This window comes from Rousettus aegyptiacus, unplaced genomic scaffold, assembly GCF_014176215.1.
Source record: "Rousettus aegyptiacus isolate mRouAeg1 unplaced genomic scaffold, mRouAeg1.p scaffold_m13_p_10, whole genome shotgun sequence".
NCBI classification, from domain to species: domain Eukaryota; kingdom Metazoa; phylum Chordata; class Mammalia; order Chiroptera; family Pteropodidae; genus Rousettus; species Rousettus aegyptiacus.
This window is the reverse complement of record NW_023416285.1, coordinates 27306355-27333414: the sequence shown is the minus strand read 5'-3', so window position 1 is coordinate 27333414 and position 27060 is coordinate 27306355. Positions and strand designations below refer to the sequence as shown.

At 33.4% G+C, this 27060-nt stretch overlaps 1 protein-coding gene across 2 annotated transcripts in view; it reads right to left on the bottom strand.

Moving 5' to 3' along the window:
• The window catches only part of TBCK (TBC1 domain containing kinase), a 154000-nt gene extending 127018 nt beyond the window's left edge, over positions 1–26982 (bottom strand). Inside the window, exons 1-3 of one of the 2 annotated variants that reach the window (XM_016160823.2) lie at positions 26679–26982; positions 23716–23935; positions 16742–16814 (exon numbers count right to left, since the gene is read on the bottom strand). In XM_016160823.2, the coding sequence (XP_016016309.2) occupies positions 16742–16814; positions 23716–23908 (266 nt within the window). In that variant the 5' untranslated portion in view covers positions 23909–23935; positions 26679–26982. The remainder of the gene's footprint in view (positions 1–16741; positions 16815–23715; positions 23936–26678) is intronic. The other variant, XM_016160822.2, reaches the window with a different exon arrangement.
• Between the last annotated feature and the right edge of the window lie 78 nt (positions 26983–27060).

Sequence of the window (27060 nt, the reverse complement as noted above, 5' to 3'; positions counted from 1 at the left end):
CTCTACGATCCAAAATACCCATAATATCAGCAAACCAAGGGGGAAAACACACTTCTGGATTCTATGAATTCAAGATGTTCTTTCACCTTATAAAACCTGACCACTCCCATAGAAATTTTCCTTTTGTTCTAAAACTTTCCTTACGTGGTATCAGCCCAAGGTAAAATGTTAAGGGAGAGGAAACACAGATGAAATATAGTTAGCTACTGTGTGACTGAAGAAATGGAGAGAAAAAATAAAATATTAATGATTAATGTTCAGATAATAATACAACCATATAACTCTTATCTTTATTAAAAATTTTTGTGGTGGCATTAATGAAATCAAATAAGTTTCAAGTGTATAATTCAACAGTATGTCATATATATATATTGCAGTGTGTTCACCACCCAAAGTCAGATTTCCTTCTGTCACCCAATATTTGACCCCTTTTATCTTCCTAACCCCCCTTCCCTCTGGTAACCACTAATCCACTGTCCGTGTCCATTAGTCTGTTTGTCATGTTTGTTTGTTGCTTTCAGTTTTATAACTCACATGAATAAAATCATATGGTTTTCAAATTTTTCTGTTTAACTTATTCTGCTTAGCATGATTATTTCAAGTGTTTTCTTTAACTTAAACTCTCCTCTATAACTTCAAGACAAAAGAGCTCGATTAGCATATAACTTTTAATGATCCCATCATTCCAAAATTTGGAGAGAGGGTATTTTCAGTGATACACTAATATCTTTGAGACTCTTAATTTGCCACTTACCACTTACTAAATGTTGTTCAAAATATCACAATATTTAACTGAGTAATTTTTCTAAAAGATAAGAAGAACAAGAAAGTTTTTAGAATTGAAAAAGGAAATAACTCATTTCACTATTAGGTACACATGTTTTAGCCTGAAAGGACATCTACCCATGCTAAATCTAAGAATTTATTTACTTCAGATTTGGACATTGTGTAACAGACGTTGCACTGATTAACTGCTTACCTAAAGGTTATTTTGTAATAAGTCTTAAAAAAAAATGTGCATCTGTCCCTAAGTTGTGAAATTAGGCATATTTTACAATTCGATTCTTACTTCAAAATAACTAAAGTTGAAAGCTATAAGTCTGGAATGTGACTAATTCTCAATGGGATATAATAAATTGGGTAATTAACTTCCCAACTTGAATACTAGATAACTTTCCTTTCTCAGCAGAAAATTAATTTGATAAGATTGAAATACATATGGAAAGCATAGTCTAGTGGTTTGAGGTTCAGACATAAAGCCAAGAGACTCTGTCACTGATTTTCTATGCTTGGGAAACATTCCAACTTCATCCTGCCTCAATTTTCAAATTTATAGAGTAGGAAATATAACACCAAGCGGGGGCTACATGGAGATCAATGAGCTGTTGGCTGTGCACAGAATCCAAATCAGCTTAAAAGCAAAACAAAACAATCAAAAAGTTCAAGTACCCTTAAAGAAGACAGGGTCTTTTAATAAACTATGTAATACAGTAAGTCCTCAATTAACATCATCAATAGGTTATTGGAAATGTGACTATATGCAAAACAATGTAATAAAACCAGTTTCCCCACAGGCTAACTGATCTAAACAAGAGTTAAATCCCTGTCATAGTTCTAATCACAAAAACATCACCAAACTTCTAAATAAAGACCCCAAAATACTTCTAATACTAATATCTAATATAAAATAAACGTGAGCTGTGCATCCATTTAAGAAAAATTAATAAAAACAATTATTTTCCAGTGCACTTATTCCAGTTCAGGGTCGCAGGTGGCCAGAGCCTATCTCAGCAGCTCAGGGTGTAAGCAAGGCAGGAACCGGTCCTGGACAGGACGCCCTACCATCAGCCTCATTTTCCAATTTCTCTGTGAGAATATAATCACCCTGTGCTAAGCAGGATTGGAGGATCCCGGGGTGAGCTGGATACTTCTGCCTAATCAATGTTTTCTTTTCCCAAGCAACTTTACTATCCTGGCACAGAAACTTCAAAACCATTTCTTTACCACAGTTACTGATACTGGTAGTGCAAACACACTGGGTAGTAAGTCCCACTTCTCATGTCCGAGTAGCATTTGGTATGACATAAGGCTGTAACTTTTCTCTAAGACAGAAACTATGATGGCTCATATTTAATTGGATCTGTACCCTAGCACATTCCAATTTCTTAAATTAACATTTATATATTACTGTGTGAACAAAGAATGAATAATTACTATTACTGTTCAGAATTTTTATTTGAGACCGATTCCCATTTGTTTAGGGAGACCGACATTTTACATGTTTTAGGCAATCTGTTACTCTGTCCCCAACCCAACACGGCAGACATTGAGTGCGAGGGCCTGTATTTTATTCACTTGTTTAGTACATTGTCTGCAAAACAGAATAACACAAACAAAAGTTTGTCAATGGAAATGTTCACTCAATAATGTGATCTATCTTAAGCAAATTATAAGAAATATAATTTATGAAAATTCCCTATTTATAGTTTCTACTCTATTTATAAAAGTTACGGGACACAATGATCATATTTTGGTCAAAGAATTCAAAAATATTCAAATTCTGTTAACTAATTCTATTGGTCTTGTAAGATTCCTATGATATATACGCACAGAAGGCAAAATGGGCAAGATGACACTTTTAATAGCTGGAGTTTTGTCCCCAAACTTAATGTAGAACTCTAGGGAGTTTTGTTTTTCTACAGAGTTACTTTTTTCCTACATCAGATCACTTGCATGATTCAGTTCTGTCTGTTCCTTGTAACCTTCGAGTTATAGGTCTTAAGAGTATGATTTAAGGAATATCAAACTCATTCCAGTAAGCTGTAGAAGAGAGTAAGAAAAAACTTTTACCCATAGAATTCCATAATGACACCAGAATGCTGTTTAAAATATAAGGGACAGTTATCCTTTATGAAGTCACAGAAAACTATGTTAATGAATGATATTAGTTGATGTAGTGTACTTGGTGGCTCCCTTCAAATAAGTCCACATCCTAATCTTCGCACCCAATGAAGGCACTTTATTTGAAAATAGGGTTCTTGAATATAAAGAGATTATCATGGATTATATCCAGGTGGGCACAAAATCCAATGTCAAACGTCCTTATAAGCGAGAGACACAGAGGAGAAGGAAATGTAGAGACTGAGGCAGAGATTGAAGTGGTGTGACCACAAGCCAAGGAACACTGACAGCTACCAAAAGCTGAAAAGAGCAAGAAAGAATTCTTCCCAGGACCCTCTAAAGGGAATGGGCCCTGCCAACACCTCGATTTCTGACTTCTGGTCTCGAGAGCAGGAAGAGAATAAATTTCTGTTGTTTTAAGCCACTCAATTTGTGGTAATTTGTTGCAGTAGCCATAAGAAACTAGTATAGTTGGTTAATGAATCAAGGTGGCTTGTTTTTCTCCATGATGACATAATTATAACAGAGCAATTCCTCCTTCATCCTTTTTTAAAAATTATCTTTATTTAGATATGAATTATGCACAATAAAATGTACTCATTTTAAATGTATTTTTATAAGAGTTTCGACAAATATATACACAAGTATAAGTACTGCCATGACAAAGACACTGAACATTTCCATCATCCCCAAAAAATTCCCTTCCCAGCCATCTCCATGTTCTACCCCTTGCTTCAAGCAATCACTGATTGGTTCCTATCATTATAGATTAAATCTGTATTTTCAAGAGTTTCAAATAAATGGAATGATACAGCATTATTTTATATCTACCCTTTTTTATTCAGCATGATGTTCTGGAGATTCATCCGTGTTGTTGCCTATATTATCAGTTGTTTTTTTTTTTTTTTTTTTTTTTTGCTGAGCAATATTTCACTAAATAGATATACTGTAATTTGTTTATACATTCATCTGTTGAAGGATGTTTTCTCCTTCAGACTTTTAATAGTTAGTCACAGTACAAGATAGCTGTGGATACATTTAAATTAAAATGGCCAAAGGAAATAAAGAAAAATACAGAGTCCCAGATTCTGAGGAGTGTTGCATCCTTAAAACTGTCATGATGGGTATAAACTAATAAGGAAGTACATATCAATGTAATGGCTAGGAATAGAGCAAGAAGAGTGAACAATCAGGGGGATTGTTTCATAAACTATAAATGTCTAACCAATGTACTGTATACTTGAAACTAATAATAAAATAAAATTTTTAAAGACATGATAATCAGGATCCAGTTTTTGTCTAAAGTATACGTAGCAGATTTGGGAATGTCCAGTCATTACCAGGATGATTTTAAAGCGTGCTGAATGCAGACTTGACACTGAGGTATCTGAGAGTTAGTTTTGCTATTTTGACAAGTTCACTGAGCAGATTTCTCAGATTTTAAAATTTTAATGGGGACATGTTTGGCTTAATCTATGACAGAGAAGGACATTTGACAATTTCCATTCTCAATTCTGTTTTCAAACAGAGATAAATTTTCCCATGTTTTATTTTTATAAGAGTTTTGACAAATGTATATACAAGTATAAATCCTACCATGACAAAGACACTGAACTGGGGCTTAAAGCAAGTACTTTTTCAAACAATTGGCCAGATACAATCTTTTCTCAGAAAAGTTCTGATTTTGCTAAGAATTATGGTTGCAGCCTGTATCTGTGCAGAGATAGGATCATCTTCCATTCAGGCAAAAATATACTTTTGATTAAAACATTTTTAAAAAGTATTTATCATCCTTGAAAACTATTGGTTGTATTGGTTTCCCAGCTATCTCACCTCAGATAACCACTAGACAGAAATTGTCAAGTCACCTTTCTGTAGCACAAGCCTCCAGTTTGGTGATTTCTGGTACCTTGTCCACCTAACACAATTTCATATCTAAGTCTTAGGGACTACAAGCTGGTGAATCCACTCTAGACCTTAATATTACTCAAAGATGCTAAGCGGTTTGAGTGATTCTGCTATATAAGCAACATACTCTAGCATTTTATTGCTGATGTTTTTATATTGGCCTTTTTTTCTGTGACCTCGCTAAATTCTCTTATTAATTCAAGGAGTTCTTTTTCAGATTCCTTTGGGTTTTCTTTTTTCTTGAGTGTATCATGGATTTTCTCATAAACGACCATATCATCATCGACTAAAAATAAGTGTGCAACTCCTTCTCCTCTTCCCTCTTCCTCTTCTTATTCTTCCTCCTCCTCTTCCTTCTTTCCTTCTCTCCCTTCTTATAATCTTTATGTCTTGTGTTTCTTTTTCTTGACCTATTTCATTGTATTCTTATATACTACATGCATATGATGCTTGCATTTTTATATACTAGCAGCAAACAATTAGAAAATAAAACACAATTTTATCTACAATCATACCAAAACATAAGATACTTAGAAATAAATTTAACAAAAGAGCAAGAATTTTACATTGTAAGCTAAAAAATATTGCTTAGAGAAATTAAAGAAGACTTAAAAATATGAAAGAAACAACATGTTCATTGATTGGAAGACAATATTGTTAAGATGTTAGCTGTTTTAAAATTGGTCTATAGATGCAATGCAATTCCAAGCAGAATAGCAACAAATATTTTTAGAAACTGAGAAGCTTATTATAAAATTTATGTGTATATGCAAACAACCAAGGATAGCTAAAGCAATCTTGAAACAATGAGCAGCACTGGAAAACATATTTCCTGACCAAGATTTACAATAAAGCTATAGTAATTAAGAAAGTATGGCACTGGCATAAGTTTATAGATAAGTAAAACAAAACAGAAGGCCAGACACAGACTAAATGTATGTGGCCATTTAATTTTCAATAAAAGCACCAAAGCAATCTAATGGGAAAAGCAAAGTCCTTTGAATAAATAGAGCTGGAACAACTGTATAGCCATAAAGCAATAACTGAACATGAGCAACATACACAAATATTACATTGAGGGAAATCAAAGATCTAAAATAAAATACAAAACTATAATACTTCTAGAAAAAAAATATAAGAATATTTTCATGACTTGGGAAGAGGAAAGTTCCTCAGAAATGATATAAAAAACAATAACTATAAAAGAAAAGAATTGAACTTTATCATAAATAATAAGTCCTGCTCATCAAGATTACCTTAAAAAATGAACAGACAAGCCAGAACGGCAAAAAATATTTGTAAAATATATCTAGCAAAGTATATGTATGAAGAACATAAAGGATATATAAATAAAGCCTATAAATTAATAATAAAAATATAACCTACTTAAAAATGGGACCAAAATTTGAACAGATAAGAATGTCATGATATGAATACCCAATAACTACATGAAAAGCACTTAACATCTTTAGTCGTCATAGAAATGCAAATTAAATCTTCAATAAGTTACTACAATGTACTCATTACAGTGGCTAAAAGAATAAAAACATCAACTTCTGATGAGAAAATGGAGGAACTAGAACTCTCACACATTGTTAGTAGTAATGTCAAAAGTACGATAATTTGGAAAAAAGGTCTGGTGGTTTCTAATATTAATCATATGCCTACCCTAAAAGTTATCAATTCTACTGCTACCTATTTACCCAGGGATATGAAAACATCTGCCCTACCTACTGCACCCCCCACAAAAAAATTTTAATAGCCAAAATCCTGGAAATGTCTGAGTCCATAAACAGAAAACTGCTACACAAACTGGCACATTCATAAAATGGAATACATCTTAGCAATAAAAAAGAATAAGCTATAACACATGAAACAATAAAGACGACTTCTAGAAATATTAGGAGGAGTGAAAAAAGCCTTACACAAAAGGGTATATATTGACTGTATAATTCTAATTCTATAAAGTGATAGAATAAGCAAAACAAATCTAAAATGAAAAATTAAGAAAAGTAGTTACTTCTGGAAGTTGAGGGACAGGTAAATGATAAAGATTTACTGAGAAAACTGAGGAAAACTTCTAGAATGGTAGTGGTGATCTAATTTTGATGTGTATTGGAGTTATACAAGTATATAATATACATTTGTCAAAATTCATCAAATGATACACAAGTTGTTTGTACTTCACTGAATATAATTTTTACCTTAAAAAATGTAAACACATATTGAATTCTAGTTAATGATATATGGTATGAAAGATTTAGGGATGCTATATCTATAACTTACTTTGAAATGCATCAACAAGACAGGTTAATGACCAAATAGCGAGAAGGACAGATATGTGATAAAGTCAAAGTTGGCAGAATGTTAATTGTAGAATATATATATTTTTTATAGTACAGTCCTTTCAACTTGACTTTGTGTGAATTTTTTAATAAAATGCTAACCAAGAAAAAAGTTAAGATGACATGAAGAGATTTTCACATGGCCCAAATCTGTAAGAATTTGTCAGCATCAGACATGCACTAAAAGAAATGGTAAAGGAAGTTTTTCGGGCCGAAGGAAAATGATACCAGATAGAAACCTGGATCAAAACAAAGTATAAAGAGCTCAGGAAATGGTAAATACTTAAATGCAAAGTTTTTTTTCCTCATTACTCCAGGTATTTAAAAAAATTGTTTAAAGCAAAAAATCGACAACAATGTATAGCCAGATTTATAAAATATATAAAAGTAAATGTAAATTGTAAAATGTATGAACAATACCCAAAAGATGGGAGGAGGGTAACAGAAGTATATTGTTATAAGATCATGATATTATATGTGAATTGGCATAATATTAATTCAAGGAAGACTGTGATAAACTAAGGAATGATATTGTAATCCCTGTTGCAACTAAAAGAAGGAGAGAACAAAAAATGTGTAGCTAAAAATGAAGACAAAGACAAAACAAAAAAAAGAAACACACTGAGCCTCTTGTAGCTTGACTCCTATTGCTTACTTAGTTGCGGCTCTTTTATGTGTTGACATCTTATAATTTATCATCTCAGTAGTTTCTGCTTTCAAACATTTCCTAATAGAAAATTGTACTGATTAATTTCATTACTATTTCATCCCTCTTTTGACTTTATGGATTATAGATAATACCCCAGAATAAAATTCAAAGTGTTCTCTTGAAGTCAGTGCAAATTCTAAGCACAAATCTCCCATCTTAATTTACTAAAATGTTCTAATTTATTAGCTGAGGAAATTGATTTGTTTAATAGGAAGGCAAAATAATGAGTAAATGAAAAAGTTGCTGTGACACTTGACTCAAGGCTATATGCAGATGATTTTTTCAAATAGAAAGTTTTCATAGGTGAAAATACCTTTCAACACAGACATCCCCTATCATTCTCAGATTATTCTAAAAAAAAAAAAAAAGTCTTTCAAAAGTATATAATTTCTTACCTCACTAGTAAAATTATAAAATGCAGATATTTCACCCTTTAAAGATAAAGATATGGGGCCATGAGCCAGGGAATGCTGGTGGTTTCCCAAAGCTAAAACCACTCCTGGCCAACAGCCGGCAAGGAAATGGGGATTTCAGTCCTATTCCCATGGAACCAAATTCTACCACAAACCAGAATAAGCCTGGAAATGGGTTCTCCCCTGGTGCCTCCAGAGGAAATGCTTACACCTTGATTTTCGCTTTGTCAGACCTAAAGCAGAGAAACCTTCTAAGCCCAATACGCTTCTGACCCATAGAAGCAGGAGATAATAAATTTGTGTTGTTTTAAGCTGCTGAATTTGTTGTAATACGTTATAATAGCAATAGAAAACTAATACTTTGTTGACAAATGATAAAGACAGTCTTTAGGCAAATCCTAACTGCATAGGACTAGCAACGATTAGTTTGTAAAGTCATAAGGAACTGACTATAAAATCTACTTTAATACCTCCTCGAAAAAAATCTCATGAGTTTCAAACCTTGCACATTACCCAAAAGTGCTTATTGTCCTCATTGGCCTTTTGTGGGCTCCTGGAAACTGTGCTCTGGGAATGTTCTGATAAGAGGGTTTGAGACTTTGAACCACTCTAGCTTGTCTAGTTTGCAGAAACAGTGGGATATGTTGAACAGCTGTTTCCTTTTGGGGGGTCTGCAGTGTCAGTAACTGCAGTCAGCACATACAGGAACTATGTGCCTTTGTAATCGAGCCCCAACAAAAACACTCAACTCCTAGGCTCAGGAGAGTTTCTCTAAAAGTCAACACTTCACACATGTTATCACAATTAGTTGCTGGAGGAATTAAAAGCATCTTCTCCTAATCTCCTGGGAGAAGACTCTGGAATGCTTCTTGCCTGCTTTCCTCCATACTTTGCCCGACTGTTTTCCGTTGGTTGATTTTGCTTTGTACCCTTTCGCTATAATAAGTACAATGGAACCATTAGTATAATGACTTCTGAGTTCTGTGAGTGCTTCTAGTGAATCACTGAAGCTGGGGGTGCTTTGTTAACACAGCACACTGCAATTCCCAGCAGCTCGGCCACAATTTTATTAATTCAAACAAGAACACCAAATATCACATTTGCTAAAGACCAAAAACTTTTCCCAAATTTTGACTAACCAAATTGTGGTAGGCAGATTCTAAGATAGTTAACATGACCTGTAATCCCTGATGTATGCCTTTTATTAGGAACTATTAATATGATGTATTTTATTCCCATGATCACATTATGCTTTATGGCACCACTGACCTAAAGGGGGATTGTCTAAGTGAGACTGACCTTATCACATGAGTCCTTGAAATCTGGATCTAGACAGTGGAAATAAGAGATTCCTGGCATGAAGGAAATGTGTTATTAGGGAGATTCTCCACTGGAGATGGAGAAGGCTTTGGAGCTACAGAAGGCCTCTAGGAGTTAAGAATAGCCCCTGATTGATAGTAATCAAGAAAATAGGGACATCAGTCCTACAACTACAAGGAACAGAAATCTGCCAAAAACCTAAATGAGCTTAGAAGTGGATTCTTTCCTAGAGCCCTAAGAAGGAAAATGGACAATTTGTTTCTTCTAATCGTTATATTAAAAAAAAAAAAAAAATTTCCAAGACATTAAGTAACAAATTACCAAGACAACATTGTATACTTTCACCAAAAATCATTTATTTTTCTGGGAAATAAAATTATGGCACATGATTTAAAGGAAGATAATAGGAAAATAGAATTCAAACTGCATGAATAAACTAAAAATATAATTAGTTCATTCAATAGTTGATTTACAATACATTAACTATATGCAAACTCATGCTAACAACTTTAGGAGACAGAAAAATGAAAAATTACACTATACATGTGAAAAAAGTATGGTTAATAAGGGAAAGTGAATCATACCTTCCTTAATTCTATAATTGCAGGCAAACAATTATAAGCTAGAAGGGGAAAGTTACAACCAGAGAGATACACTATAACAAAGGAATTTGGAGAAGAAAAATATAATTCTTGCTTTGGTTCAGTGGTATGCCGATAGAAGGACAGAGCTAAGTGAATTACTTAAAGAAGTGTTCTACATTGTGCCAGTGAATGGAGATACACTGTTGGGCAAAAAGATAGGGCAGCCTTCATGGTATAGTTTAATTTTCTGATACTCAATCTCCTCAACTATATATTGATTACAATAAAAAACTATTTGTACAATTTAGCCACTATTTGGAAATAATTTAGAGTTAAATTGAAGTTATATATTATGACTGTAAAATACATTTTCTTCACACACACACACACACACACACACACAAATGGAGAGTCACCAAATATTTTTGAGCAGGGAATGGTCTGATTTTTAAAAATACCAATGTAGAAGTAAAAAGTAGTAGTAATTGGAATATGGAAAGACTAAAGGCAGGAAGACCAGTTAGGAGAATGCTGCTAGGCAATAATCAAGCTGTTTGTTAATGAAGGTCTGAACTAAAGAATGTAGAGGACAGCAGAGATGAGAGAAATATCAGCAAGAATGTGTTACAATACTTGACAAGTAATAGGATACAGGGGACAGGAGAGAGAGAAAGCAAAGATATCTGCAAGATTCCAAGCCTGAGTAAAGAGCATTTTTGTTATTATTTTCCATCTTTAAACAAAACAAACAAAATAGGAAGAAAAATATACATCATTTATATAAATCTCTAAGTTACTTGACTACACTTTAATAACTTTAAATGCACTTTGAAACTCGGGCCCTTGAAGGCAGAAAATGTATGAGTGCCTTAACTTCCAACATCAGGTTATATTCTAAAATAAGAATACTACTGTCTATTTCTGATGACTATGACCTGTGGCTCATTATCTAACATTGGACTGCATTCTACAATGTGTCCAAAATTCTTTAGAATATCTAATTCAGTGAGTAGACAATCTTTTAATTGGGGCAAATAAAACTTACTCATCCAAGTTAAGTCAGATCATGTTTTCCACCAAGCGAGTGAACAGCTGCAGACATAGCCTGTTTCCTATCAAAGTCTCCAAGTATAATCTCTGCAATGCTGATCATTCTCTGGTAAATTTTCAAAACCATAACCCTAAAAACATATGACAAACTACATTTTATTAAAGAAATATGTCTGTACTACTCATCCCATCTTCACCTGCAAATTTAAGGACAATGAAGAAACTTTACTGCATGCGCTAAAATTTTGCCAAATATCTATGTCTATGAACTATATACTTGCTGGCATTTTTATAGATGAGGCAAAAGTATATGTTCTGAATAACACTAACACAAAAGGAAAATACTTTCCAAATGGCATATAGACTTACAATTTCCTCAAGCTTGTTTTAATAGGAATCATGAAGGTGTAAACCCTTTTTTAACATTCTGTGGAAAACATTTCAGAAAAGAGTTGAGATTTCAATTTCTCTACTTTTAAGCCTCTTGAATCTGGCTTTAGGGTAGCAGTTAAGCAAATTCACAAGGCACCACTATTAGATGATTTCAAACACATCTTCTAAACACTCTACTTTTTTTCTTAAAACCTACTAGTTATAGGAGTTTAATTGAATTCCATGCCTCTATGTTTCCAACAAATAATTTTGATCATTTAACTGAAACTGGAAATATTGGCAAGACTGAACTCTGGCATAAGTAACATATAAAAACCACTAAAAGGAGAACAGCATTCTCCAAAAATTAACTCCTCATATTTGAGCTTGAACAAACAAACAAACAACAAAAAAAGTGAGGTGTTTTTTCTCTTTTAAACCAAGTTAGAAAATTATCCACACACATAACTTTATAAAAGAATGACTCAATAATACCTCCAGGTCATACATAATACAAAATTATTATTCTGTTTGGATAACATGAATCCTCAAAAGGGTTTTATGGCCATTAAAATTATAAAAAGAGAGAGTGCCTAATTTGTTAGTAAGGTCTGAAACCGCAAGATAGTCTTAAGCAATAATATATTTGTAATACAAATTACCACTATTATGCTTTAGTACAATATTGCTTAGTTTAATGATATTAAATTTGTTATAAAAAAGTTCGTGAGTAAATTGACATAAAGACTCCTCTAACTTGCTAGTCTCCATTCCTCCATTCCTCTACTCCCCTACCAAATCCTACCAATTTTGCAAGAGATTTAAAATTTTCTTCAAAATGTTATAAATCCAATAAGATATATATCTGAATGGTGTTTAAGTTCAGGCAATCAACTGCAAATAACTACCAGACAACTAGCAGCTTAGCGTTTGCAACAGTTAAAGACAGATGGACAAGCAAAAACCATGGGTCTCAAATTGCAAACCCATTGAAAATAGATTTCCTGTTTACTTTGCATTAGTCTTTCTTACAGGTGCAGGGTGCTTACTTTTGGCAGTAGGGGAAAGAACTGATTTATAAACCATAAGGACACCTTCTCATTTTCCGTAAACAGGTTATAGAATTAATTAAAGTTGTAGCACATCAAATCAGCATATGAAACTTGCTCTGTTATTGGAGACTAATGTAATCCAAACACATGGAAAGTCAAATAGTTTTCCACAAAGTTAATTTAGATGAATGGATCAGATAAAAACTTAGAATTGAACCTGACAGAATCGTTTTTACTCAAAGACTGTTTAAGTGCTGAATGTTATATTTCAAAATGAATAAATATTGAATTTTAGTCTATTACCAGAATGATGAAAAAAAGCACTTTACAAAAATGTTTATATATATCTTACTTGTATATATACATATATGTGTGTATGTGTGTGTATAATATAGAACAAAGACCCATAAAAGCTACTGTATGTTCTAATTTAAATAAAAGACCATTAAAAATGATAAATGGCATAATATGAAATTTGCATTTAATCCTATTTATGTTCATCTATTTGTTCAAAAAATATGCTTCCATCAGTAACATTTTCTCCTCATGAAGACATATACAAAGGCACTGAAGACAAGTGGCTTATTTACACCTTTACACTATTGAAACTATTGATGTTCATTACTATGAGATTTATTATCTCTAAAACAAGGATAAAGGATGACAAGCACAGAAAAATAAACCATTTCACGGGCTGATAGATTTAATCTTATTGGCAAAGCAATATCAACTTTATCCTAATATAGTAAATTAAAAGTAAAAAAAAAAAAATCACATAATAGAGTTGAGGTAAAATAATGAGAATGGAAATTTGTCCTCTGAATTACCAGTTTCCCTTTTCTGCCTCAGTCCTTTTAATAAGTCAAGAAAGGATGATATGGACAGAGAGGGAAATGTGGAGATCAAAACAAACATTTTACAGTTATACATTCTGATGACCAGAAAACTACTCCAGTTGTGGCTTATAGAGTCCTTTAGAATGGCTGGGAACACCAGAGCATGGGTAACATCAACTTTTAGGATGTAGAGCAATTCCAATAGCGTAGCTATGTCTGTGAAGACCCTTTTACACCTCTAATACTTCTTGATATTCCCCTAATGTTCAACCCTCTCTTCCTTCATAAACTCCTTCTTCTGCCCCAAATGCCCAGAATAAATACTAAATAATTTTAAGAATGTATTTCTTATAAGAAAACCTAGCAGTTATTTTTCAGCTAGTGTTAATGTTGATTATTTCACTCCTATTTTTTTTTAAGTACTTGATGATCTCAAAAATTTCTGTGATGGCCAGCCTCTAAGAAGATCCTCAATGACCCCTGACTCCTGGAATTTGCATTCTTGTTAGTCCCCTCCCACACCAAATAGGGTTAATGGCTGACCTCCAAGTCCCATAGAATATTGCATAAATGGTACTGTGCTAGTATGTACCTCAGGAACATACTGGTTTCTAAGACTAGGTAATAAAATGCATTGCAACTTCCACATTTGCTTCTTTTCTCTCAGAGGCTGCACACTCTGAGAAGCTAAGCAACTATGCTGTGAGGACAGCAAAAAGGCTTGTGGAAGGGCCTTCAAGTCACGGAAAAACTAAATCCTCCTGTCAACAACTGTCACAGAATGTCTGAGCTATCTTATAAACAGATCATCCAGCCCCAGTCAAGTTTTCAAATGACTACAGCCTTAGCTGACTACAACCTTATAAGATCCTGAGCTAGAACAACTCAGCTAAACTAATTCCTGCTCAGACAAATTATGTGAAATGATAAGTGTTTATCATTGTATGCCACTAAGTGTTAGGGTTATTTAAGAAGCAATAACTAATTCCCACTATTACTTCTTATAGAAACAAAGAAATACAAAGAAACATGTCACTCACTCAAACATCCTCATTAACACCATAATATTGTTATATGAGGGATTCACAACTGAAGCAAAGTAAATAACTCAATAGGCTTAAAAAAAAAATGAAGGTATAATTTACATAGGTGAAATGCACATACCTTAAGTGTCTATTTCCGTGAGCTTTGAAAAGTTTTGCAAGAATATGTACCCTGATCAAGATGTAAAAAACTTACATTACCCCACGCAGGTCCCTCAAGGCTATTTTGAATTAGTTCTTGTATTACCCATCCCCATAACAGAGTCAAGCACTGTTGTTATATCTACCACCATGAATGATGAGTTATGATTGTTCTAGATTGTCACATAAATAGATGAATATAATCTTTTGTGTCTAGCTTCTTTTGCTCAGAATAATTTTAAGGTGGCTCATGGTATTGTCCACATCAGTACTGCTGATTTATATACTCTGATTTGTTTATCCATTCTCCCACTGATGGTCATCTGAGTTCTTCCCAGTTTGGGGTTACTATGAAAAATGTTTCTGGGAATATTCTTGTGCAAATATTTTGAAGGACATTTATTTTTGTTTTCTTTTGGTTAAATACCAAGGCAGGGTTGGACTAGAGTAAGACAAATGAGGTACCGAGGGATAAATAATTTAGCAAGTCCTCTAATACTGGGATTTTTGGATCATAAAATACATGTTTCTATAACAATTTAGCCTTTTAAATTACAGCATTGTAATTTTACACTTATCATGGATTCTACTGTCAAGAAATCTACCATTTAAATAAAAGGCAATAATAGGTTTATATATTAGTATAAGAAAACATAAAAATATATACTTATAAAGGCTATTGGTCAATATTATATTATCAAATGTAATGCATATTAAATAAAGTATAAAGTTCACAATAACTGCCTTTAGAATAATCCTAGACCAAATAAAACTCCTTGTTTTACAGATAAGGAAAATGATTAAGAGAATTATCCAAGGTTGCCTAGCAGTTAGTGGCTTTTTTGTCATACATACTGAACTGTAAATGTTTTTACAAATTTAACCCATGTTCAGCTAAAATTCCTAGATGAAGACATGGCTATAATTTGTTCCCAATCTTTATACAAATTTAACCCAGGCTGAATTAAAATCAACTGTTGTTTTGTTGTTGTTGTTGTTGTTGTTGTTGTTTCATAAAGATGTGGCTAGAATTGCTTTTCAATTTTAATGTCAACTAGCTTTAACAGAAAATTGTTTGTAGTACCAGGGGCCTATAAGGTATAAATTTAAATTGGTGAACAAAGAGTAATACATTCTTAAAATATAAAGTCAAAGATTTGTGACATACAAAAATTATAAAAACATATTCACTATATAAGGTTAAGCTATTTCTAAATATATAGAAAAATAAGGCAATGAATGGTATACTTGATATCCTCATCTTTCATTTCGGAGACTACTTAAAACCAAATCGTTTAAAGTAGTAAGGAAAGTACTTTTGTTCAATTTGTTTTGCTTCTATTACATTACTACTATTTAGTAATATACATTTTTTTCTCCCTTGAAAGAGATTTATTTTCTTCTAGAATATAGCACTGATTAAAAAGTATTGACCAACAAGAATATTTCTTTAAACAAGAATAGATAATTATAATCCTGTAAAGACCCCTGGGAAGTACTTTTCATTGGTTTGTACAACATTTTTTAATTCATTAAAGAAATATTTTTGACGATTTTAATATGATTTCAGAAAATATTTGAAGAAGCTCATTTAATAGAATATTTATAATGAAATTTAGAAAACATTCTCCTCTTGTCAAGCATGCCTTAAATACAAAATAAATTTACTGGCTCATTGAATTAACCGAATTTAAACTGTATGATTAAATTCCACCCAAGCCATCATAATTATTTTTCACCACTCTTCAGCATGGCCTTTACTTAAAACAGTTACTGTGTCGCTAGGAATACCAGTATCCCTCTTAAGAAATTTTCAAATATATTTCCCGTAGGAATTTTTCTCAAGTACTTTGGAGAATGCCTACCTAACAACAGCTGAACACTGGATAATGTCAAAGACGAATTTCTAAGAGGCCCGTGAATTAAATTTCCTAAAATGAAAATTTGCACCTGTATTTTATCATTAAACAAGTAACAGAAGAAACTAAAACCCTGAAGTTTCTATTTAAAATGTATTTGTTTGCAAATTTCTGCTTTTCATTTAAATTTCCTGACGTTACACAGTACCTCACAGGTTTCCTTTCTCGAAGTAAGTCTTCTAGACTCTGTTCACAGTGTTCGGCCACCACCACCAGTCTCTCTGAGTAAAACAAAACACATCCACTTCATATTTGATTATCACATTTTTAATAGCAAAATAATATATACCGCTAAAGATATTAACAAATAGTACAAATGGTATTTTAAAAGAATCAAACTCTATATTGACTACATAATTACCAAATATACAGAACAGGATCAACATATAAAACAATACATTAAATAACAATTTCTTTTCATCTTGTGTTTTTCTCTAGAGTTTTTCCCCTGTGCATCAGAAAAAACAGACGGAAAGGCTTACCTTTGGGAAAAAAGAAGTGATACTTCTTCTGACACAGGCTAGAAGAAGGAAAAGTTTGGATGAAGATAGAAATTTTGAAGGGAAGGGGAAATTGGGAGTTAGGGACAGATTGTCTTGACAGCGTGGGACCAACACAAGATCTGTGAAATTGAGTTCAGAAACTCAAGAAAAGCAGAAATGTTCTGAATCATGACTATGGAGAAAGACAGAAAGCATACTGGGATTGTTTGTAACATCCTAGGGTCTTCTAAAATTAAGTAATAAAATTTTGGTAGACAAAATCACTATTATGATGTAATTTTTATTTCCCAACAGATCAGTTGTCTATGAATAAGAGTGCACAGTTCTGAGTGTCAGTCTATAATTTATTTTTATTCATTAGTTATCCCTAGTGATTAACACATTGTCTGACACAGTAACAGATATATATATGTATATGTATATGTATATATATGTGCATATGTATGTATGTATGTGTATATATACAGCATGGGTTACAACTTAGAAGCTCAAACTGTCTAAGGTGGTGGCATTATACATAATGATCTGAAACACTAAAATTAAAAATGCTTGAAAAAAAGCTATCATTTTTAGATGAAAGACTCCAAGTGATCTAAACAGGAACTTAAAGGAAAGAACATTTATGGAAAAAAGGAAAAAGGGAACAGGGAAGAAAATCATGAAATAAAAAAATCTGTTCTTCAATTCAATAAAGGAAAAAGCATGCAAAGTTGAACTCCAAGCAACTTAGTACAACCGTGAAGTTCTAGAAAGAAAAAGCAAATAATACCATTGGAAAACCAAAATGAGAAGCTACATTTCTTTGCTTTCCATCTTATCATGTTTTCCAAGTTTTCCTTATAGCTATCTGGCTACCTCTCCTGTCTCCTCTATAGAATGGCATCATTTCAACCCTAATTTAAATATTTCTAGTTCCTACACCTTTGATTTTGGGTATTCATATTGTGTTTTCTCCTCACTTACTCCCAAGGTTGAAAAATTCTCAAATTTTATTCCAAGCCCAGGACTCTCTTCTGAACTCCAGCTTTTATAGACAAATTTTCAGTTTAATATAAAAGTCACCTCAAACTCAACAGAACCCAAACTGAACATATAGTTTGTTCCTTAAGCTTGTTAATATTTCAGTAGATGGTACTACTATCCCAGTGGCTGCTGTAGCTGGAAACTTAGGAGAAATCTCCCTTTCTCAAATCCAAACAAAATATCCTGACATTTCTATCTTCCAACAGTTTACAGAATCTGTACAATTTGCTCCAATTGCTACAATTGAGTCCAAACTAGCATCATCTCTTATTAGATTACTATAACAATCTCTTAAAGGATCTTCACATTCTCATTCCCTTCCAATATATTTTCATACCAAAGTCTAAGTGATAAAATAATAAATCTGAATATGTAATCCCTCTCTAGCTTTATGTTTTGTTATATTACCTCTTGCTCACTAACTTCCAATCACATTGGACTTCCTTCCCCTTTTGTGCCTTAAGGTAATAGCATGAGGATTCCCATCGCCTAAAATGATCTTCCTTATTCCCTTCTCCCAATTAATGCCTATCATGAAACAAAGTGGTTAAGAGCAGAGACTATTCTAACTGGACTCAAATCTCAAGTTTAATACTTTGAGGAAGTTTGCTAACCTCTCTATGCCACAGCTTCCTCTTCTGTAAAATGAAGAAAATAACATTTATTTCATAAAGTTGTTCTGAGTTTGAAATTAGTATATAATAAGACCCTAGAATAGCGCCTGATATATAGCAATCATGATCTAAGTGTTATTATTATTTTTCATTCTTCAGCTAAATGTGACTTCCTCAAGGAACACTTTTCTGCCCCACTCCAATTAATTTGCTCCACCTATACTGTAATCTATTCTACAATTTATTTTTCTTTTGTAGCATTTATTTCAGCTCTAAAGATTTATATAGATTTTTATTTAATGACTGTTCTCCACTAGATAATACCTTTCATGATGGTAGGAACAATATTGGTCTAGTTCAAAATGTATCTCCATTGTCCAGAATAGCACTATAGCTATAAACATCAAATATAAAAATACTTGTTAAATGAGTTAATTCGAGTAAAGCCATAATGTGGCCATTAGAAATGAATAAGTCTCATATGGTAACAATCATTACCTAAATAGAAATCTGTTCTATGTAGAAAGTATATGTGTATGTTCCAAATTAGGCATAATAATACCTCAATAGCACTAATTTTAAAACAAAAACATCAGAATTTATTAAAATGTATATACTCCATTAATTAATAATTTTAAATTATACAATTTAAGTCTCAATATCTATGAGAGATTTCCAAAGTGTGTGGCATTAGCCTAAAATTTGCCAGGCTTAAAATGATTTAGAAAAATATTTTTGTCAGGCTTCTTCTGGAAGCTCCTTCAAAATATCATAAACCACAGTTTGCCAAAGCTTCAGAATCCCATGGCATATTGAAGGATTATTTTAACACAGTAGAGCCATGATGGTTGGTAGAATATCAAAGTTTCTCCCAGAGGTAACAAAATGTATACCAAAACAATGTTTCCAATACAAACTAGTTTTTTTCAAGAAATTATTAGAGAGTCTTCTTCATACTGAAATTCTGAACCACTGTTTAAAAATAACTTCCGTTTATTATAAAAAACGATATAGTTTCACAGAATAAATATGACAAAAATATTTAAGAATCATAATATGCCAGATATGTCAACAATGTAGTGGCATTATTTATAAAAAACAAATGTGACATTAAAATGAACTTTAAAGAATGGAACATATAAGACTGTAAAATAATCTAACATCTGATGAATGTCAAGTATCACTGTAGTATACATACAGCTTGAATTGTATGTTTTAATTTAATGCTAAGAAATTAAAGAGAGCATAATATGGAGCATAAAAGATAACAAAGGATAAGGAAAGAGATTTAAAAAAAAGATTAAATATTTTTTAACAGAAAATTTGTGAATGTGTTAAAATGATCTGAAAGATTATTAGCATACTGCATCATTATTTTGTTATTCACAGTAAAAGTTCAGACTAGCTCATCACCTTTTAAATATAATATTTAAATAAATATTTTTATAGTAAAACTAACAAAGAAAAATTCTGTGCTTAAAAAACAGTATTGTTACTAGGTCACCGTGATAGTCAATTTTATGAGTTAATGTGGCTAGGCTCTAGCCTCCAGTTATTACAACACTAATCTAGGTTTTACTGCAAAGGTATTTTATAAGTGATTAAAATCTATAATCAGCTTACTTTAAGTAAGAGATATAGTCTTAGATAATCTTGGTGATCCTGATTCAATCAGTTGTAAAGGCCTTAAGAACAGAATTGAAACTTCTCTGAAGAAGAAACTCTACCCAGGGACTGTAGCTCAGCTCTTATCCAAGACTTCAGTGTCCTCCTTGGCGTCGTGCTTATGGCTTTCAGATTTGCCTATTCAGCCTCCACTATAACATAAACTAATTACTAATAATTAATAATTATATATATCCTACTGGTTCTATTTCTCTGATGGAACTCTGAAATGATATAAACACTTAGGTTGAAATTATATACAGCTAGAGATATAGAATGAATTATCTTACAGGTACTTAACAATTCTATTATTCTGTACTTGAATTTCAAATCTATCAGTTAAAATAATTTTGTTCTTAATTTCACTAGCAATAACAAAAAGATTTCTGGGTAATCAATACCAAATAAAACGGTATTACAATTTAAAACCTTCTCTCTGCTTCTAAACACTGCTGAGATTTACAGCTCAAAATAAAAAGATTAAATTTATTAACTAGTTTCATGCTTTATTTGCTTTATTCATTTTAAAGATATTTTCCTTAACTTTTTTTTTAAAACCAAGATCTCAAATTCTAATAAAATCTCCACTATTTTTGAGAATAACTACTTCACCCTACTGAGTTAGCCAGAAACTAATATAGTCTTGAATCAGTTTTGAATTATCTATAGAAATCAGTGAAATCTTGATTTCTGAGCTAACTCAACATTTGAAAACATGTTACTAAAAGCAACCACAAGTCACACTTAACTCTAAATAGGAAGGGAAGATGGGAGTGGGGAATAATAGTGGCAAAATGTAAATAATCTGTATGGTAAGAACAGAATAATGAGGGAAAAGGAAATAAAATCAAAATTCTTTGAGAAGACAATTAAGTGGAGTCCAAACCCAAATTATGTGTTGTTACATCATTGATAAGTATGTGTTCAGTAAGGAGACCATTGAGTAGAAACTTCAAATTTAGTCTGAAAAAGTAAGACTAAATGCAACTGAAAAGATTAAGATGCTGTGGAACAAAGAGATGTTTACATAAACATGTTCTCTAATTCAGTTATTTATTCCTTATGCATACAACTTTTCAAGACAATGAGTACTGCCAACATAAATAAGATAATCAAATTCCTTGACTTTTTATAATCACTGATATTTTCATTCCAAGCAGCCAAACTTAATCTATATGAATTTTAAATATACCTATGACCTCTGTTACCCTAAAAGAGAGGGTTGCTGAGATCTAGCAGGGCAAGCAGGAGAAGCAGAATAACTAGCAACATTGTGGACAAGCTTTAAAAAACTACCCAGATTCTTAAGGTGTCTTCAACACTAACAGAGTCTTACAGTATCTTAGGGGATCGGTTCTTATCTGACATTGATAACTAAAAAGATTCCTGTGCAAAGTCACCAACAGTGTTCCCCATAGGGATTATATTATATATAAAGTTTTTCCTGGTTCAGTGTTTACAGGGGCTCATTTAGGTAGAGGGAGAAAAAAAAAGGACCTCAAGAAATATCTAGGACTACTGAGTCAATTATCCTAAGAAAAGAAAGCCTATAGGGAAAACTGAAAAGAGATATAACTTGGAAGACAGGCATACTTCAAATTTGCAGATGTAAAACAGCAAGACTAATTATAGTCACCAGCTATGGATGATAATGAGTCTCTACTGTATTTCCAAGTTTTGTCTAGAGTGGTTTTGGAACTGGACAAACCAGACAATTGAAAATTTGTAATTGAATGGGGGGAGACTGGCAATACCAGTTACTTTTTCAGTGATACAAAAACTCCAAATTATTTCTATCATTTTTAAACATTTAGTTAAAGTAATCAAAGCTACTTAACAAATAAAAACTTCAGCAAAAAGTTTCATCTTTTTTATTTAACAACAAAACAACCTTGCCAAAAGTTCCTGGATTAGTTACTTAATTGTTCTGTGCCTAAATTCCCTTATCTGTGAAATGAAAATAACAGGACCTCAATATTCAGAGAATTAATTAAAATATATAAAGCACTTAGAATGCTGCCTAATACATAATAAGCACTCAATAAATATTAGCAATTGATAATATTACCCAAAACATTTTCTACTCAAAGCCTATAGAACTTCCATAGCAAATATTTTTAAGACATAACCCAGACTACTTGAAAGTATCATTTAACCCATTTTTCAGCAAAACAATAAAGAAAATATAGTTTGCCTTTTTGAGAACCTTTCATATTAGGTCAAATACATGAAAATGTCATTTTTATAGAAAAAAACAGTTCAATATCAGCAAGTATATAGGATTAACTTTTACAAATTATTTTGAAATATATGTCTGAAAAATTAAATACATTTCACTGAAATACATTTAAAATGTAAGAAAAAAATGAAACCTCAGCATGCAATTAAGCTTCCAAAAATAATTTTTAAATAATTACAATATTGCCACCATAAACATTTTTAGGGACTCTATAGATTGAACATCTGTGTCACCCGCAAAACCATATGTTGACAACTAATCCCCAACGTGATGGTATTTGGGGGTGAGGCCTTTGAAAGGTGATTGGGTCATGAGTACAGAGCCTTCAAATTTTGATTAATGCTCTTATAAAAGAGGCCTGGGCGAACTCTCTTGACCCTCCCACTGTATGAGGTTATTAAGAGAAGATGGCTATCAATGAAGAAGTAGGCCTCGCTAGACATGGAATCTTCTGGTGCTTTGATTTTAGACTTCCCATCCTCCAGAACTGTGAGAAATAAATGTTTGTTGTTCATAAGCTGCTCAGTTTATGACATTTTGTTACAGCAACCTGAATGGTCCAAGACATGGGACATAGAAAAACCTGACTATATTACTGAAAGGGCAGTAAACATCCTCTTGGTGAAACACTGACTTTTTAACCAATTGGGTTCAACTTTTCTCCTTTAGTTCTCTAAATGGAATCCTATATGCAGCTCAAAAAAAAAAAAAAATTAGTAGCTCTCTTTTTATTTGAAGAGATTTAGTCGAAATTATTACATTCAATCATAAAATATAATCCTACAGAGAATTCCAAAGTTTCTAACATTAAAACTTTCATTTCCTTCTTATAGAGTGGAAGAAATATGTTTAAGAATAGGTGGTTTCCCTAAGAGAGAAAACTAAAAGTCCTGATTCTCAGATCTGAGAAACATGAATCATTCAAATGTAGCCAAGAAAGTTCAAATGACTAGTTTTGGCTGGAGTGAAAGGTGAAGGCACACATGCACACACATACAGATTTCATATATTCATTATATATTTGTAACCTAATCAGGGTAACAGTAGAGAACACACAATGGAGAAAACAACAACTCACCATGCTTCCCCCTAGAAATATCCACATACTGGCACAGTCTGGGATGAGTGATAGTCTTAAGAATTTGAAAGCGTCCTAAAATTTTGATGGAATTTGGTGTGAGAGGCAGCCCGTTGCTTCCACAAACATCATGCGGCAGAGCCGAGGCAAAGAAGGTAAAAGCACCCATTTCAGCATCCTTCAAGGGAAACATCTTGGAGTCCTAGATCTTCCAAGATATCTGGAAAAGGAGAGTTTTGGGCAGATCAACCAAAGATTAAGCCAGCGTTTTCTCAATTTAACTTGGAGGAAATGCTAATCTGAACACTTCAAAGTAAAAAAATATATCATTTTAAAATTTCAAGATAATATGAAACAGGAAAAACCACACAATCATAAATTTATATCACAGCTCTAAAACAAAAGCAAAGATTTTCAATGGTATATAAAGGAAAAGATGGAACATTTCTCCTTTGATGACACATGACATTTATAGGAGTTTAGAGGAAGTTTGTTATTTGAATATTCATATCAATAAGGTTCTTCTCTTTACCTAAAACTTAACCCACAGACTATCGCTAACTTTTCCTTTTCAGAGTGAGGGAAATCAGAAAGAGGAAATGTAGACACCAACAAGAAACTTTACTCAAGGACTATTAATAGTAGGCACTACAATGTTACTTAAATGACTAATCAATTTTTGTTTTTGTGCTAGGTATTTTGCATGTGATCTGTTTTTAATTCTCTCAAGAATCTTGATAGATGTTATTGTTTCAAGGTTAGAGATAGATGGTCCATGTGTAGATCCTGAGGGGTCCTATTAGCATGGATTCCAAAGCAAATGGTCCCCCAGAATTGTGTAACAGAACAGCTTGGAGATTAAGAAACCTGATCCAAAATCAATCTCATTCAATCAACAAAAAAGGTCCCTGACAAAAAATCCCTCTCTTGCCCAGGTATACCACTAAAAAGACATTCCATTGGTCAAGCGCTGCATTCTTTCCTTCTCAGCTTCCACAATAAAAATCTAGAATTCTAAATTAAGGTAATAGGACACTTTTCATATACCTGCCTAGAAAACTCATTAAAAACATTAAAATGTTTTAAAATGTATAAACTCATAACGAAGAACAGAAAAGGGCCATGAGTTGATGAAAGATTTCAAGAAACTACTGTAAATCATTTTGCGTGCACGTGTGCGTACACGCTACAAAGTCAAGAGGTTTGCCCAGCCACTTTAAGATCCAAAGGCTTCAGATAGAAAAGGTGAAAACAATGGTGAACGGGAGCCAGAAGAGGGTTTGAAATGAGAAAAATAATTTGAAGGGCTGAAGAATAGAAAAGTCACCTCAGCCACCAGCACCCAATTATCAATTATTTATCCAAGCAAAAAAAAGTAAGTTTCTTCCATAAAGAAATTAAACAAATTGTGTGCAAATCACAATAAGTAGCTGCTAGTCACTGGTAACAAAAGCAAACTCCTCTTAATTCTGTAATTTGTAGGAGCCCTGTTAAGATGTGGCTGTCTACTCGGCTATCCTAAAACAGAGTATGCTCATCAACAAGCCTGTCCATATGTACAAAGCTCCTAGACAGCTTTCTTAACTCTTAAGTAATGAACTGTCAGGAATCATTGGATAATCCAAATAATTGAGGAAAGACTATATAGCATAAAGGGCAAGGAAAGGTGGGAGTGGATTTGGTTTCTACAGTGGTAAAGGAACAGGTAGAATCACTACTTTCCTCATTTTATCAAGAATGGAGCCAAAATATATTACTAACCAATATGAAAACTAAAAATTGTGATAACGGTTCAAAAATATGGAGAAGAGAGATTGTGGATGGTGCAGACTATCTTAAAAAGTCAATTTAAAAAAGAATTATCAGTTTAACTTATTATACAACATACAGATCTAAAATTAAATAAGGTTAAAAGTGGTTATCTCTGAAGAACAGGACTGAGGGGGAGAAAGGGAGACAGTGAACTGTTAAGCTTTATTATGCACATCTACTACACTATACTATTGATTTAAATTAGCGGTATCTATCTCTTAGACAACTAACAATCAAATAACCAAATAAAGAAAATGCAAATGATTCAGAAAGATCCAACACTAGCTAGCATAAACATCAGTGTCCTGATTCAGCTACCTCTTAGGCAGGTGCACATATAAAGGCTCATGCATAAAAAATACACACAGATAGATTTGTTCACTTGGAGAGCGGCACAGATATAGCTTAAAAAAAAAACCGCTGAGGTGAGAAATTAGAGGAAAAACAACAATGTAAACAATTAGGTTTGGAAATTTATCCAACAAATTCTCTTGAGGATTCCATTTTAAGATGGATGTTTTTCCATTGGCTAGGCTAATGACAGTGAAGACACAATCTGTACCCTCAAAGAACTTGGAGGTGAAACGACTCAAGTGGGGGGAGGAGTCAAAAATGGGCAAAAGCTGCTGATTTCATCATGAATAAAAAAGTCTGCACACTTCAACAGGAGAATAAAACTAGTTGATTTATATATTTTCCCTCAAAGAGTGTCTTTCTGTCTCAGTGAAAACAGGATGAAAAAGTAACCAGTGATAATTACAAAGTAACTTCCACTTGTTCACTTTCTTCCACTCCAGTGGGAAATTACATTTCAACAGCTGACTAAACCTTTGCTAACCAAAAACAAACCAAAGCACGAGTTCGCATCTGCGGTGAGTGATGGGAGAGCCAATTCCACATTCCCTAATCTACTCTTTAAGTCTTCCTTTGAAGCAGTGTTGCAGTGGTTTCTTTCAGAGGACTCGGGTAAACACGTGTAGGCGGAAGGGAGGCTGCAGCTAGGGATGGGGACAGTACGGAGCAGCAAGCAGCTCCATAGGTCGGCTCTACCTCTCGCTGAGATCAGGCGGGGCTGCTCACTGCACCTGCCTTTCCTTTACCTCCCACTAGCCCCACTCACTACGACAAATACAAGTGGAAAACCCAAATACCTGCCTCTGAGTCTGGGGATGCAGGCGGACACAAAGACAAGGGGATGAAGCTTCTATACAGGGCCCCAGGGCTGTCGTTGTGGCTGCTGTCGCCGCTACTGCTTAGTGCACCAGTCCCTGCATTTCAGGTGCTGCTACAAAAGAGGCTGCTCCCGGAGCGTGCGGAGCTCCGAAACTGCCCTTTGCCTGCAAACTAAGTCAGCCGAGGTCCCAGCTCGGAACCCTGCCAGGATCGCGAGCCCGGCCCTCTCCACTGACAGTTCCCAGCTCTCCCCCCGCCACCCTCCACTGCGTCTAGTCGTTTCCTCTGACCTCAAAGCCTCCGCGCCACAACACTGAGGAAAGACCCCGACGTCCGGCGTCTTGCCCTTTGCCCAACCTG